The sequence below is a fragment of the Diceros bicornis genome, chromosome 19 (assembly GCF_020826845.1).
Source record: "Diceros bicornis minor isolate mBicDic1 chromosome 19, mDicBic1.mat.cur, whole genome shotgun sequence".
Classification (NCBI taxonomy): Eukaryota; Metazoa; Chordata; class Mammalia; order Perissodactyla; family Rhinocerotidae; genus Diceros; species Diceros bicornis.
Window position 1 is genome coordinate 22,843,987 of NC_080758.1, and position 16,819 is coordinate 22,860,805.

A 16,819-nucleotide genomic window follows, 5' to 3' on the forward strand; every position below is an offset into this window, starting at 1 on the left:
CCTTTTTCAAGTCTCCAAAGTCTTCTTTTCCTTTGTTTCCCCCCCTCAGCTCCTAAAATCCCACCTCCCTCAGGTAACCTTCCACAATTAAATGGGAAACAGGTAAGTCGACAGTATGATCCCAGTTATGTAGGGGGAAAAAAAAAAAAAGTAGAAATGTTCAAAGAGGTTGGGGAGGGTAGTAGAACTGTAGGGAATTTTTGGTATTATTTCTACTTTTCTGTGTTTTGTGAATTTCCTAAAAAGGAAATATCTTACTTCTATAAAATATTAATAATTTTTATTTTAAAAGGGGAAAAAAGGTAGAGAATTCTTAACTCTAACTACATAGCAAAATCTCCACTATCTCTTACCATTCTACTGATTCCTAAAAATGATTTTGCTTTGTAATTTCATGTATTGCCTGTGTATCTTTATGACTAAAAAATGCATTTTCTCTCTAAAACTCAGTTCCTGATCTCATTAACTTTCTAATCTAACACTTAACAAACTTTCATATAAAAATTGACCCTTAATTTTTAAAAAATTTACATAACAATACACAGCCATTAAAAATAAGACTGTAGAAGAATATTTAATCCTATGGGGGAAATGTTCATGACACATTGTTATAGATAAAGCATAATCCTAATTTAATTTTAAAAATACATTCATATGCATAGAAAAAAGACAGACAACAAAAGATAGCAAAATGTTAACAGGAGGTATATCTGGGTGGTAGAATTATGGGTAATTTATATTTTCTTTTTCCTGCTTTTCTATATTTTCCCTACAATAAACACGTTATCACTCATACATCAGAAAAAAACAATAAATACTAAATTTAAAACTGGCTACTTATACAATGGCAAGACAGAGACAACTGGAAATAGGGCAGGAAAGAATAAAACTAAAACAAAATTCTTTTAGTTTTAAAAATCCTTTTCTTACATAACTATAGGATTTTGATAGGATGGTTAGGATTTTACCTAACCAAAGTTTAGATAAATTTGGCTTTATGATTTTGGTAATATCCACCTTAATCTGAGTTATACTGGCTGTAGGTTAATTTTCCAAAACAAGTTGGCACCCTGCAAAAGTATGCTCACGACTTACCCTACAGGGGTGAAAGACGTCTTCTGGAGAACAGTGGCTCTGGAGGCAACAGATTTAGCATGTTCTAGTTTAACAGTGGCCTGAGTCAGAGGCTGGGACAGGACATTGGTGACCTGCAACTGGAAATAAATTTAAAAGTTATCTATAGGAACAAAGGCTGAGGGAGTCCAGAATTTTTTTCTGGGGTGCTTTATCCATAAGGAGCTAGCTCTGCAGGGGAAGAAACACCTCAGTTCAGGAAATCTTCACTGACCTTTGGCCTACTGTCTATCAGAGATCAAACAGAGGAAAACACAATCAGATTGGGAATGGGATAGATTACAGAATGCTAGAGGTGGGAGGATCTTAAAGATGATCTTGCCCAGTGATCTCATTTTTCAGATAAGGAAACTAGAGCCCAGGGAAAGAAAATGACTGGCCCCAGATCACACAAGCTGTTATGTTTCCTTCTTTCTGATCCTCTGTTTTATCCACTTTACTAAAGTATCTTTAAAAAAAATTATTAGCGGGCCGGCCCCGTGGCTTAGTGGTTAAGTGAGTGCGCTCCGCTGCTGGCGACCCGGGTTCGGATCCCGGGCTCGCACCGACGCGCTGCTTCTCTGGCCATGCTGAGGCCGCATCCCACATGCAGCAACTAGAAGGATGTGCAGCTGTGACACACAACTATCTACTGGGGCTTTGGGGGGAAAAAATAAATAAATAAAATCTTTAAAAAAAAAAAATTATTAGCAAGAATAATACTTTAGGAAGGTATGGGCAATGGGAAAACTGAAGAAATATGGATAACATTAATAATTATCATTTGCCAAAAGTCAACTATTTGCCAGATACTAGGCTAGGCCCTTTACATATATCTTCCCATCAACTGTCTGAGATAGACAGCATAATCTCTACTTTACAGATGAAGAAACTGAGGCCACAAGAGGTTAAGAGACTGTCAAAGACCACGTGGCCAGTTAAGTGGTTTGTCTAGGACACAAACCCCAGCTTATCTAGCTTCAAAGCCAATATTTGTTCTCCTTTGCTCTCTTAGCCTCCCCTGCCTCATGGTGAACTATGTTAATCGGGTTATTTCTGACCCCACTCTTGGCAGAGGGGATATGAGTTGTAAGTAGGGAGAAGAGAGGCAAGTCTGAAGTACAGGGCACTTCCTTAGGAGAGTATCTGCAGGGCCTCCAAAGCAAAAGAACTGGTGGGACCCCAACGTTTAGACATAAATGATTATTTTCTTATGAAGACGTTCGCTTATCACCCGTTTCCAAACAATAACAAATGCCTCATTTGAGATGAGAACTCTACATATTCGAGATTTGTGCATTTGCTCTGTTCAACGAGTTAACACAAAAGAGAAGTCTAGGCTTACCGCTGAGTGAGAGGAAGGACTATGCTATGAAGAGGCACAAAGATACACTGCCAGCACCAGGGAGGAAGAGATCTGATAGTTATTTTAACAACTATAAGCACCAGAACGACTTGGGAATTTAAAAACCTATCTTAAAAAATGTATTTGGAAAGTTTTGGTACTGGAAAATGCATTATAGAAGCAAGACTTCTCTATACATCTCGAGTTACGAACTCAGAAATGCACGTTTCTTACCCTTAATTTATTGAAAGCCTTACTATTTAAAATCCTCTAGCTTTTATTTATTTATTTATTTAATTTTTTGGTGAGGAAGATTAGCCCTGAGCCAATATCTGTTGCCAATCTTCCTCTTTTTCCTGAGGAAGACTGGCCCTGGGCTAACATCCGTGCCCATCTTCCTCTACTTTATATGAGACACCATCACAGCATGGCTTGACAAGCGGTACATCTGTCCGCACCTGGGATCTGAACCTGTAAAGCCCTGGCCGCCAAAGCAGAGCGTGCGAACTTAACCACTACACCACCAGGCCAGCCCTCCTCTAGCTTTTTTCCATAGATTTGAAGGGTTCTGTAACTAGTTTGCAGTGGTCATGTCCCCATTTCCAGGCTAAGGAAAATGAGCCTTGCTCCACATTTGATGGATATGTCCTCATGGGGATTACAATTGGCTGTGTACCAGTCTTTAGGTTTCTGAAAGCCTCACACTGGAAATGGCAGAGTGGCACATTTTGGGCATGGAAGTCATACCCGCAGGATAGCCTGTTCGTGAGTGTCAGAAAGAGTGCCCTCGGGCACAACCACAACCGGCACGTGGTAGCGGTTCTGGGAGAGTGCAGCGGCAGCAGAGGCCACACTGAAGGCTTCTGAGAGAGATTCAAAGTTCTTCTTGCTGAAGATCGCATTCATTAGCTGGATGACCTGATCCTGAAAGAAAAGGGAAATACGGCTCAAGATCTCCCTCTGGCAGGAAGGTGGGAGAGCCACTCCTCCGCCCCCAACTGGTTCAAGTCATTCCTTATCTGTTTACGAGGTGTTCACATGGAAGCTCTTTTAGCCATTAATACAAATAGGTGGGGGGGGCGGGGTGCAAATATTCTGCATTTAAGCTTAAAACATGGAATTAGTTGTTTTTTTCCGTCTTCTAGTACAAACTGAAATTCATGCATTTATTTGTCAACCATTTATTGAATGCTTACTATACAAATGCAAGGTCCTTCTAGATAACTACTGAGATATGAAAGTATGTTATAAAATACATGTAACAGCAACCATCTGTTCAATACCTCTACGTGCCAAGCCCTGTGACAGGTGCTTTACATGCATTAACTCAAATCTTGACAAAAACCCTAAAAAGTCTGATATTATCAATGTTTTCCAAAAGAGGAAACTGAAGCTAAAGAAGGTTAACTTCTCAAGTTATAACAGAAAAAAAAAAAGGCAAGATCAAAATTCACATGTAGGTCTGGTTTGTCTCCAAAGTCCCTCCACGATAAAATATGTTCTTGCCTGATTCCCCTCACCCTCCCAGCTAAGCTACCTTCCCTCCCAACCCACCTCAAAGCAGTACATTAGGGCTAAGTTTGTGTTTACAAGACCAAACTTTATAGCCAAAATGTACATTAGAAAGAAACTATAATAACTCTCCATTAAGAATTAATGGGCTGCTTAGAGGAGAAAACTGAAAGCAATTTTTTTAAAAAGTGGAACCTAAAAGGCATTATTAAAATCCTGGAGGTTGTTTGCTTAAGAGGAAACATTTTCCACTTCAATCAGTTTTGTTTTTTAAAACCGACCATCTAACAAAAGAGCTCCCTTGTTCCCGACAGTGTTATTCACAGTTGACATGAAATAATTTTCTTTAATTGTACCAATTACATTTTGCCATCACTAGGCTGTTGACATGTTAAAATGGGTGGCTGTTCACCAAAATGGTTATGTCAAAAGCAGTGACAGCAAAATTACTCTCAAAATACTCAAAAATACTCAAATACTCAAAATACAAAAGTACTCAAAATACTCAAAAATACCTGGTTAGTAGCAGCTTGGGAATAAAGCAAGAAAAAGTTTAAGTTGTGTAAGTAGAATATTGTCAATTCATCTACCGTACTGTGTATAGGAGACTTCCTAAATGATTTGTACCATAAGACCCATATCCCTGCACTTTCACCCATGAAAGAACTAAAAGAATGTGGTATCTCTAGACCACCTACACTTAGGATGAAGGGAAAGACAACGTAAGAATGCCAATAAAGGAATACACTATTAGATCGTATCCTCTGGAGAAACTATGAAATTAATTCACATTATCCAAGACAGATAATTATTTACTGTTTATTTGAAGGAACTCAGTACAGAACTCATAATGCATAAAAGAAATGAAATTTCTAACTTGGAACCCAAATCTCTCCTCCTAAAATTTAAACAACAGCAGCTTGTATTTTAAGTCCTTTAGATCAAGGGTTGGTAACCTTCTCACAGACAAGGGGTACAAAGAGGGTCCTACTCAAAAAGACTTCCCACACACATTCCAACTAAAGGTTCTTTCAGGTTAATGAGCTCCTCTTGACATAAAAGAAGAAAAAAAGAATTAACTCTTGGCGGATGTCGGCAGACACACACCTCTCAGTGAACTATGTCAATCAGCAAAGATTAGCTAAGATTTAGCCACTGCAGAGGACGAGGGGGAAGGGAGAACGGGCAGGGCCCTTCGCAGTACAGGGCCCTTCGCAGGAGAAAGGGGATTTGCATGGGCCACCAATGTGGAAAGCAACGAGACAGCAAGCAGTAAGAAGTATCAGGAAGAAAAGGGAGGGAAAGAAGAATAACACACTTGGCCTTGCCACCACCTCATGACGTGTCCACACTCCATTTAAAGCAAGTGTAACAACTGATTTACATGTCTATCCCACTGACAACCAGTTTCTCGAGGACAGGCCTTACATTCTTCTATTTCTCATTCTCAGCGCCTAACCCAAGACACCGAGTGACTACACCCCAAGGCTAACTGAACAGCCCTCTCTGAAAAGAGCTATTCTTAGCAGATAAAGTCAACAACCACTGTGGGTTTCCTGCCTGAGAACTGTTAGACAAGCACCTCCTTAATGGATGGCTCAGTCCCCACATGGTCCATGAGCTTGTAGGTGGCAGCTACAAATAACGCTGTTGTTTCCAGTCCTTCTTCAAACTGGAGATACACACCTCCCAGTTCATCCAGGCGAGCAACAAGGTCCTGTCGTAATAAAACAGAAGCACGTTGGAAGTCAAGTGTTAAGAGAAATGAGATGCAAAACCACTGTCACCCTAGCGCAGACACAGTTTTGAGAAATCGCACTCTAAACCTGGAGACCGCTTCAGTCACTTAGTACTTTCTCAAAAGAGGTGCTTAGGCTACCATACAGGCATTTGAAGAAAACAGTATCTTCTGCAGCTCTGGGAGTGCTCCTGCCCTGATCCCTTGTACTCAAGCGCAAGCGCAGGGGTCCAGGCTGCAGTGCACCCAGGAAGCATCGTTACACAGATGGATTCCATGGCCATCCATCTGGATACAACCTATGGAGCACAGCATTTCCGCTTCCTATTCAATGCTCTAAAGGATGAAGAGAGACATACTGCTCTCTTGGGTAACCTGAGGCAGCTAGTGTGCCTGTGGGGCATCCAGTGATGACACTGTCAGGACTGCCTGTCATCACTGCCACGCAGTCCATGAGAGTAATCTCTGAGCAGCAGGAGGTCCTGGGCAAAGGAAAGGACAGAGTAATGATAAAAACCACAGTGCTATTTGATGAAACCTATTATGTACTAGGTACTTTAGAACCTCACTTGTTCCTACAACCACCATATAAGGAAATTGAGGCTCAGAGATTAAATAATTTGCCCGAGATCACAAAGTAGCAAGTGGCAGAAAAAAATATTTGAATTTCAGGTTTGTTAGGCTATAAAATCTGTGGACTATGAGACTATACCTACAAAAGGCTGGAAAAGTAGTTTGTTGCCTAATTGATGGTGTAACTATACTAGCCTAACAAATATTCCCTAGGACATATTGCTCTGATACGAAGAACATAAGTATGCCAAGGACATGAAAAGAAATGTGACTGGCCCAAACAAATTATGTATGTCTATCTGCAAGACTCTTCTATAGGGTTTCAAAGACTGGAGCTGGGCATTTGGCAAAATAAATTCACACCTCAATCTCTTCCACGATGCTCCTCAGGTCAGCCTGCTGGGACAGGTGGGACGCCGTCTGCAGAGCCTGGATCGTTCTGGAAGGTAAAGAGTAGAGCCCCAATGAACGGCAAGTCTCCTTTCATCTACTTACCCTTTCCAGCATCAGGACACCTACACAAGTATCCCACTCTTGTTCCTTAGAAGTATAAGGTAGTCTCAGTCTTTAAGGAGCTTATTTAACATCTAGTTGGGAAAGACGTAACAAATCCCACGACATTATAAAGATCATGACAGCTAGAGAAAAGGCAATCCGGGCAACAGAACTTACGGTAAGGACTATGGGCACAGAGAAGAGAGGGAGCACCGGTTCACCCCCCTCTGAAAATCGGCTTTGCTCCTACGGTTTCACACAGAGAACCCTGAGACTGAGACTTAACTGGGTGTATAACAGCTACACTCATAGGGAGAACAGGATTCAGTTCAACCAAAGTGCATTTGGCACTGCCTATGCTGTATGAGGCACTGTGCTAGGCAGAAGTTGGTACTCCAAGGTTACAGAAATATTGTGGGATCTACATTTGTAGATTATTGGTTATAATGTGGAGCAACTTTTCTGCAACCAGATTAACGCAATAGGAACAGGAGGCATTTGGTAAACACGTGTTGAATGGCTGATGTTCGTGCCATCACCATTCTGCTAGGAGACCTGAAAACCATTCATCCTTCAGGCATAAAATAAGATGAAAGGAATAAAAGATTCGGTTCCAAAACTAAAGTCTATTCTCTTTTCCTTTTCCTACCATTTATTTCTGATAATAAAGTACATATTTGTCAAAAATTCAATACATTACTAAAGAAGTTAAAATTCCAGTAACGCTCATCCCTAAAACATAACTGTTTTCCAATTTATTTTTAACTTAATATATTGATACATGTTTCCATATGAGTACATAAAAATGCACTTCATCACCATCATTTACTCAATCTCCAATTGATAAACATTTGTTTTACTAGGTCATACAGTGCTGTAACTGATAACCCTTACTCCTATATATATATACACACATATATACACACACACGTATTTTTAATTTATTGAAATGAAATTCACATAACAAAACTAACCATTTCAAAGTGAACAATTCAGTGGCATTTAGTATATTTCTCAATGTTGTGCAGTCATCACCTCTATCTAGTTCCAAAACATTTCCATAAGTCCAAAATGAAACCCCATACCCATTAAGCAGTTTCTTCCCACTTCCCCCTCCCAGCAGCCCCTGGCAACCACCAATCTGCATTCTCTGTCTATGGATTTACCGATTCTGGATATTTCATATAAATGGAATCATATAATTCGCAACCTTTTGTGTCTGCTTTCTTTCACTTAGCATAATGTTTTTAAGGCTCAACCATATTGTAGAATGTATTCAGTACTTCATTTTTTTTTATGGCTTATTCATATATTTTTACCCATTTATGAGTGTATTTCTGTGAAATAAACTTTTTAAGGTGGAATGTGCTAGGTATGTGCATATACAAGTTTTTATTAGATTCTATTCTTTTAATGCAGATAACTTGGAAAATATAAATGTGTTTTTCTGGGTCAAATGGAGAAAGCTGAGGCCCCCTGGTGGTAAAATAGACTACCGCTCAACCCCAGAATGGTTTCCTAGTTCCCCAGAGACGACTGGACCCTTGTGTAAAACCACCATTCATCAGTTCAATGTGTCGTGGCATGTAGAGCAAGAACTTGTCTGCTTTCATTGAGATCATAACAATTTAGATTCCCTCCATGGAAAACTAATTCCATTAGGATGACAAACTGGAAAACAGAGGAGTCACAATTCACGGAGAAGACCCAGAGTCTTAGACGACTCCTATGGGATGCCTTTTGTTATAATGCACTTGAGAAAATGAAACCTGAATTTCTAAACAAGATACAAATCCCACATCTGCCCATGATAAAGCTGAGCCCAGAGAAGCCTGCTCAGATAGCCTAGGAAGAACTTTTCAATTAAGATATCACTTTTCTCTTCTTTGGAACGAGTGAGAGTCATGCTGGTAACAACTTCAGAAGTTTTTAGAATGAAATTAATCCACTTAGCTTTTGAAAAGTTTTCTCACTAGCTTTAGTTATGTATTCCCCAGTCAGCAATTTCTTTCCCTTTGGAGTACTATATTCAAACACTAAGAAAGCAGATCCTGTCTTGCTAATACACAGCAGATGATTCAAAGAAATTGGGTTATGAGAGACCACAATTACATCTTTTCAAATGGTTCATCAAACCTACAAATATTTCTTTTCTATTCTAGACAAGTTTATGAACATACTTCCTAGAATAAGTCAACTTAAACGTAGAAGGCCCATTTAGAAGAGTCCTAATTTATAATCACATTTCCTTAAATAGGGCAAATTAGTAGTAACATGACATAAGGCATCCTGCCAGTTTGATCTTCACAATAACCCTATGAGACAGATATCACTCTCCCTGTTTTACATATGAAAACGCTGAGGTTTAGGGTAGTTAAACAGCATGCTCATGGTCACAGAGGTATTAAAGTAGAAGAGTCTGGATTTGAACACAGTTCTATCTGATCCCAAGCATGTGCTCTGTGTACTTACCTGTAAGCTTTCTACAAGAGAAAAGAAACACAAAAGTCTAGTTTCAGCCTTTATTAACTCTTTGTGGGGTACCTACCATGTGCCAGGCTCTACGAGCACTGCAAATAAAGAAGCTTACAATCTAATACAGAAATAACTACAATACAACCAAGGAAGCAACCAGCTCCCCGAGAAGGGGACCTCAGAAGGAAGTGCTCTAGAGGAGAAGGAACTCCACTTGTTGCATGCCCACTAAGAACCAGGCATTACACTGGGCTCTTCACATGTATCATCTCATTTAATCCTGACATTTGTTCTATAATGTAAGGATGACTGGTCTCATTTTACAGATGAGGCTCAGAGACGTTAGGAACTTGCCCAAAGTTACACAGCAAGGAAGGAACAGAGCTGGTGTTCAAACCCAAGTCTAACTGACTCCAAAACGGATGTACCTTCCTTGTACTTTTTCCTGTTCTGGGGTTTTGAGGAGGGAGCTTTTCCTTTTTGCTCGGAAGGAAATAGACAGACTTCTGTGGAAGGTGGCATCAGAGTGAGGCATTGACAGTGACATCATGCCACGAGATGGTGGAGATTGGGGAGGCATTCCACAAGGGATGATGAAAAGAGATCACAATAGTGTGAACTGAAACCAGAGGACCACGGGGCCAAGCACTGGGCACGGTGTGTACAAACATCAGCCCTGGGAAAAGCATCAGCCCCAAAGTCACTGGTTACTGACCCTGTGAATATGAGCAGGTATGAAAGGGACAGAGAGAGAGAACGTCAACTGACTGTGAGCCCTGCCCGTAACAAAGCTTCAAGTTTAGAAACATTTTGGTTCTTAGCAAAAAAAAAAAAAAAACACCACCTGGGAAACAACTGAACTGTTCTGCAATATGGAATTGGTGTCACCAACCTCTTGCTAAACAATTAACAGGAGTCCACGTGCTCCATTCTTTCAGGGTTGCAATTAAATGGGCGACATAGAAAACAAAAAAACTCGTATACTGTTCTAACGAGGAGTTTCAGTGTTAAAGAATAAAACTACATATACTATCACTCTGAAGTTTAGTGAACATCCTTAAGTCAGTTACAACATTTAAATTTATAATAAACAGGGAAGTTGCTCAGAGTTCCTTTCCTGTAAGGTACTTCTCCTTCACCTGAGCCTCTTGCAGAGTAGTAGAATCTGATTCCTAGAATACTCCCTGCTCTGAGCACCCTCTTCTCCCACCAGGTGGTCTCTCTCACACTTCAAGGGATCCCATAAGCCCTCCTGCAGTGCAGAGCCTCCACTGCCACATCTCACCGTGCCCTGGCCAAGCCTCAACAAGAGACAAGCACACGGCTCACTGGCCTAACCCCTGCTCAGTTATCTCCTACCTTTGCTCCGCCTCTAACCTCAAAAGGCAATTCTGTGTCTATGCGACAGTGTGTTTATGCTCTGACTCAGTATTTGCCTTCTGCCTGAGCAGCCTGGGGAAGTCTGGGTGAGCCCCATGAGGACAGGGACCTTACCCGCCTTAGTTCAATAGTATGTCTGCAGCGCCTAGCACAGCACCTGGCAAATACTAGGTGTCCAGAAAATATTTGCTGAACCGAGAATGAACCCTCTCAGGATAATATCTGACAAAAATCAAGCCTGAGAGGTGCTTGATATGATGACTTACGCCAGCACAGTCTCTTCCTTGCCGAGGCGAGCAGTAAGGGCACCAAGTGCTTCTTGGGAAGCCAAGGGAAGGCCAAAGCCACTCAGGGCTGCAACTGCGTGGTAGATCTGGGTAACAGAGGAGTCTTCGCTGACAGCTGCCAGAAGCAGATCTTTGGTCTCATTTGAAATAGAGATCTAAGAAAGGATTGGCAGACACAGAGTTTTAGAACAGGTGCTGGCAATGTGTAAGCAGGCATACCAAAGATGGCACGCAGGGCAACTGCCAAAGTGACACCACCTGTCTAGCACATGATCACGCCCCCTCAATTCCCCAGACACCAGAATTAAATCTTTGTAAAACCTTAGCACAACACTTTAGGAGAGATTCCAGCAAGTCACTTGTCCACTTACATGGTTCTCCTATGTTCAATAAAATGGATTTCTAGAATCTGGTTTGGGGACATTCCTACTTTACTGTGAACGTGTTTAAATGTTAAAAAGAAATGGAAAGAAGAATCAAGGCTTCCCAGAAGAGAGGCAACTGCAGGAAAAAGTTATTTAAAATCCATGAAAAGTGAAAACTCAGGGGAAAAATAAATAAACTTCACTTCCTTAAGGGAAAAAAAACCCACAAGAATGGAATTCCCACCCACACTAATGGATTCTCAATGATAAAAAATAATAATCTGACATGACCCTCCCTCTTGAAAAATACACTTTGCAGTTTAAAGTAAATATAGAAGCAGGAAGCTGGACTCACCTCACACCCTGAGAGGGCCTGGCTGGACTGGGCGGCGTAGAAAAGGGAATCCACGTTGCTGGGATCAAGGTTTGATTTAATGAAGGCGCACGCTTTCTAAATAGGGGGAAAAGTCAATGATAAGTGGTGATACGTGCAGTGATTGGGAAAAGCATATGTGTTTTTTAGATGACAAAATTCTAAGCAATCTATGATGGCTTGAAGTATGAGCTACACAAGATTTCATTTTTTATGCAGTTAGTTTCCATAAGACACTATATTTCCCAAAATTGCTGACTTCACAGAAGGAGCAACAAACCTGAAGGCACTCTAGTCCTTCTGAACCGTAGAAAGGAAGGAAAGAAACCACTGTCACTCATCACCTGCTCTGGCCATAACCTGTGCTGGGTGTTTATGATGCTCTTCCTTTTATGAACATAAGGACCCCTGTGGTAGCTATTACCAATCCCATTTAACAGAAAAAGAAACTGAGGCTTGGAATTGGTAAGTAACCTGATGAAGGTGACAAAGCTAGTAAGTGGCAGTGTCTTCTCTGATTCTAACTGTACTGGGTCTCCACTTAGATGTCTCCAAAGCTAAGTCAGGTTCAACACACCTAAAATGAGCTTGAAACCTTCTATTTCTTCATCTGGACTTTCCAGCTCATGTACGGCATCACCATGTACCCAACTACCTAGAGCAGAAACCTGGGAATCATTCTCAACTTTTCCCTTACCCTCCAAGCCAACAGAGTCTATCTCCTTTTCGTTTCTCAAACCCAATCCCCGCCCTCTGGCTTCCCTCATTGCCTGATTTCAGGTCCTTGCCATTTCTCACCCAGATTGTTACAATCATCTGCTAAGTGGTCTCAAGCCATGCAATCCATTCTGTATAATGCTTCAAGAGTGATCTTTACAAAATACAAATGTAACCATCTTACTCTGCTAATAAAACCCTTGGGTGGCTCCTTATTATTCTCAGAATAAGATCCAAAGTTTTGGGGCCGGCCCCGTGGCTTAGCAGTTAAGTGTGCACACTCTAATACCGGCGGCCTGGGTTCGGATCCTGGGTGCGCACCGACGCACCACTTCTCCGGCCATGCTGAGGCCACGTCCCACATACAGCAACTAGAAGGATGTGCAACTATGACACACAACTATCTACTGGGGCTTTGGGGAAAAAATGAGGAGGACTGGCAATAGATGTTAGCTCAGAGCTGGTCTTCCTCAGCAAAAAAAAAAAAAAAAAAAAGAGGAGGATTAGCACAGATGTTAGCTCAGGGCTGATCTTTCTCACAAAAAAAAAAAAAAAAAGATCCAAAGTTTCCGATACAGCATAAAATGTCCTCACGAATCATGCTCACTCTCTGTGCCCGCTTCATCACCACACCCCCAACTCCAAAACCTTACCCTCCGGCCCGCCGCAGCTCCCCAGACACAATGCTCTCGCCATTTAGGTTTTTGACCTTGTAACTCCCCCCGCCAGGAGCACCTTTCTCTTGTCCTTCTTGTCTGCCAAACCAGGTCCTCTCATCATCTCTGCTCAAATGTCACCTCCTCCAGAAAGCCTTAACTGACATTCATCCTAAGATAAGCCAGGTGCCCTCTCTCCTGAGTGCTCCCCCAAAGCACTTCCCACACTGTAACTACCTCCCGCAGTGACTAGTTACCTGAGAGCAGAGACTTTGACGAATGCCCATCTCGGTGCCTGCACAGAGTAAGCCCATAATAAAACCCATGCTATTTCTACTATATCAAACTACAAGAAATATTATTTAATAGTTATATCACTAAATATTTTGGTTGAGGTAACATAAAATTCAAAATTAAATGGTAACAAAAACAGTTAAAAGTGAGCGCTTCTGGGGAGTAGGACAGGGAGTAGGACAAGGTAAGCCATGAGATGGACTGTTGCTTTTCACTATTCTGTATCATCTGATATTTTATTGTGTGTGTGTGCTACTTCAACCAAAACGCTTTTTAAAAAAATTTTATGAATAAAATTTAAATAAGAGTCTAAAACAAATGAGTTTCAACCAGAAGTTTGAAAGAGAGAAAGGAAAGAAACAAAATACTTCACCTGCACTTATGACAAACTGGCTACAAATTTGGGTGTTCCTGCTATGACTTCAGGTTTGATAATTTACTAGAACAATTCAAATAACTCAGTAAGTGCTATACTTAAGTTCATAGTTTTAATATAAATGATACAAGTCAGAATCAACCCAAGAAGAAACCCATCAAGTGATGTCTGGGAGTTTCCAAATGTGATGCTTTTGTGTCCTCAGGATGCATTACCCCCCGGCACTTCAATATGTATCACCTGCCGGGAATCTCAACTAAGCCCCAGTGTCCAGAGTGTTTACTGGGGGTTTTTTATGTAGGCATGATTGGCAGAATCATTGATTACATAATAGAATTCAATCTCCAGTCTTACTCTCCTCCCATGAAGTTGGGCTGATATCAAGTGTCTCACAAATTAGGGATCTGAAGACTGAAAACAATCTCTTCAAGCAGTCCTTTCAGTAGAACGTAAGCTTAAAACAGGTGCTTTGTCGCCATCTGGTGCTTTAACAATGGAATGACAGCACCCAAGGCACCAAACAATGATTACAGTCATTGCTACGACTTTTTGAGCACTTAAAATGTGTCAAGCACTGTTCTAAGTGCTTTATGTGAATTTCTCATTTAATAAGAGGACCTAATGTATAGGACCTATCATTAGGTCCTCCTATTATCTTAAGTTTACAGACAAGAAAACGGAGGCATTAGAGAGGCAAAGTAACTGGTCCGAGGTCACTCAGCTCTTAATAGAGGAGCTGGAATCAAACCCAGGCAGCCTGCTCCAGGGTCTGAGCTATACAATCTCCCGCTCTCAAGGGACCACTGAAAATGATCTGTTCTAGAGTAAAGCCAGCAGCATGTCTACTCTAATTCTTTGCAGAAAGCAAGGTAAACGGTACCAGCGGTCAGTGGTTTCAAAGCTCACCACGTTGACAGCACAGCTTTAAGAGCAGCAGAAGAGGGCAGAGACCTCTTAAAACATGCTCTGGACTCCCACTAAGCCCACCCAGTGATGAAGCTCCAGTCGGCCACTTTTGGGGGATTTGTAACTCCCCCATTCCAGCTGCCCTCCCACGTTCCAGGCTCATCTTCCCAATTGAAGGCTGAAAATCACCCCCTCAAAGTCCATTCCCTATCTGCTCCCTTCCAACTTTCTGTGTGCCCTGTGTTAATACTCCAGTTATCTAAACATCCTCCAGAGTAGAGAATATCAGTGCTTTCCTCTACCCATTCTTCCCTACAACTTGCTGAACCAAATCAGGAACCAAGAAAAGACAGTAAATCTCTCTCAGCTGCCCTTTCCTCTCCCTTATTTCCTCCATCAACTGCTCCCAACTACTCCTGTCTCCTCTCAGACTACACTGTAATCTTGCCAGACTCTGTTACTGTAACATGCTATCAGGGCACACTCTGGCGAGAGCCCCACACCAGGTCCTTTGTAACCAGACCCACTTTTTTCATGTGCATGTCTCACCACACTTCCCCACACCTCTGCTCCAGCCACCCTGGACAACCGACTCACTGCTCCCCAAAATAAACAAGCACTTTTAAGCCTCCAGGCTTCACATGGGTTTTTTTCTCCATCTGAAAGCCCATTCCTCTTGTCAACTCAACATCTCCCTCTCAACAACTGGTAAATCCTAATGTATTAACAAAACTCTAGACTTATTTTATTTTTATTTTTTTCCCCCAAAGCCCCAGTAGATAGTTGTATGTCATAGCTGCACATCCTTCTAGTTGCTATATGTGGGACGCGGCCTCAGCATGGCCAGAGAAGTGGTGCATCGGTGCACGCCCGGGATCCGAACCCAGGCCACCAGCAGCAGAGCGCACGCACTTAACCACTAAGCCACGGGGCTGGCCCTAGACTTATTTTAAAATAAAACTTTTCTTGATCCTTCTCTCCCCTCCAGTTGCTACCTTCTCTCTCTTCCCACCAGCAACCTCCAAATTGTTAAACCCAAAGGACATTTTCCAGTGCTCATTCCCTCAACAATGGACAGAACTGATCACTTCCTCATTCTGAAACATCTGCTTCCCTTCATTTCCAGGATTCCCCTGCACTCTCCTGGATCTCTTCCTACTTCTTGGCTGCTCCTCAATCTCATCCTCTTCTGCCTGACCATTCAACACTGGAGTTTTTCAACTCCTAGACCCACTTCTCATCCATCCTCTCTCTCTCCCTAGGCTATCTCAGTCATGCCCATGGCTTCATCCAGAATCTTTATGCACGTAACTCTCAGATTTGTACCCCCAGCTGAGTTCTCTCAATGGACATTTACATGACTCAAAGACATTTCAAGCTCAACATGTTTAAGACCAAAGTCATGATCTTTCCTGCACAAATCTAATTCTCTTCCTGTGTTCCTATCTTATGAAATAACCCAACCATCCATCCATGCAGCCAAAGTCGGAAGTCCGGGTGTCATCCTTTCCCCCTTCTGCATTCAATCTCGGCCCGTATCCCCTTGCCAACGTCTGTCCTCCACAAAGCAGGAGAGAACTCTTTCCAAAACGAAAATTGGATCCTGATACTTGCTGCATAAAATCAACTGCTCTTTAGAGAAGGAGCGAAATCTTTTCTGTGGGCGCCAAGGCACAGAGGCTTGGCCCCCCTTCCTCTCTCTCCCATTCTCTGTTTGACACACTGCCTCCTTTCAGTCTCTCAAATGTAACCAGCTCCCTACCTGCACGGGTCCTTTGCACACGCTATTCCCTCTGCATGAATTCCCTTCCTTCCCCATCTCCCAGTTACTTTCCCTTTAGAATTCAGATCAGTCATACCTTCCTTCATTTAATAAACAGCTATTGAGTGCCTACCACATGCCCCCTGCTATTCTAGGTACTGGAGATACACAGAATAGAATGAACAAAGTTCCTGCCCTCAAGGAACTATAATTTAGGGGGACAGAGTGAGATTTAAGTTTAGAAATTTCCTTGGGAAAGCCTTCCCTGACCAAGTCAAAGGCCCCTATTTTACACCTGCCGAAGTCCTCTACTTATAACACCACATATCTAACCCTCATAAAACTTACCATTGTTACAAATATACATGTATATATTTGATTACATGTTAATGCCTATCTGCATTATTAGAGTATACATTCCAAGGGGGCAGAGGCTCTCTTTTCTGTTCAAC

At 41.9% G+C, this 16,819-nt stretch overlaps 1 protein-coding gene across 1 annotated transcript in view; it reads right to left on the bottom strand.

Annotated features, from left to right (window-relative positions):
* RPN2 (ribophorin II) overlaps positions 1 to 16,819 on the bottom strand; it is a 55,151-nt gene that overhangs the window by 26,510 nt on the left and 11,822 nt on the right. Inside the window, exons 3-8 of the mRNA XM_058562740.1 lie at positions 11,639 to 11,734; positions 10,898 to 11,073; positions 6,645 to 6,720; positions 5,553 to 5,687; positions 3,206 to 3,382; positions 1,096 to 1,214 (exon numbers count right to left, since the gene is read on the bottom strand). Of these exons, the coding sequence (XP_058418723.1) occupies positions 1,096 to 1,214; positions 3,206 to 3,382; positions 5,553 to 5,687; positions 6,645 to 6,720; positions 10,898 to 11,073; positions 11,639 to 11,734 (779 nt within the window). The remainder of the gene's footprint in view (positions 1 to 1,095; positions 1,215 to 3,205; positions 3,383 to 5,552; positions 5,688 to 6,644; positions 6,721 to 10,897; positions 11,074 to 11,638; positions 11,735 to 16,819) is intronic.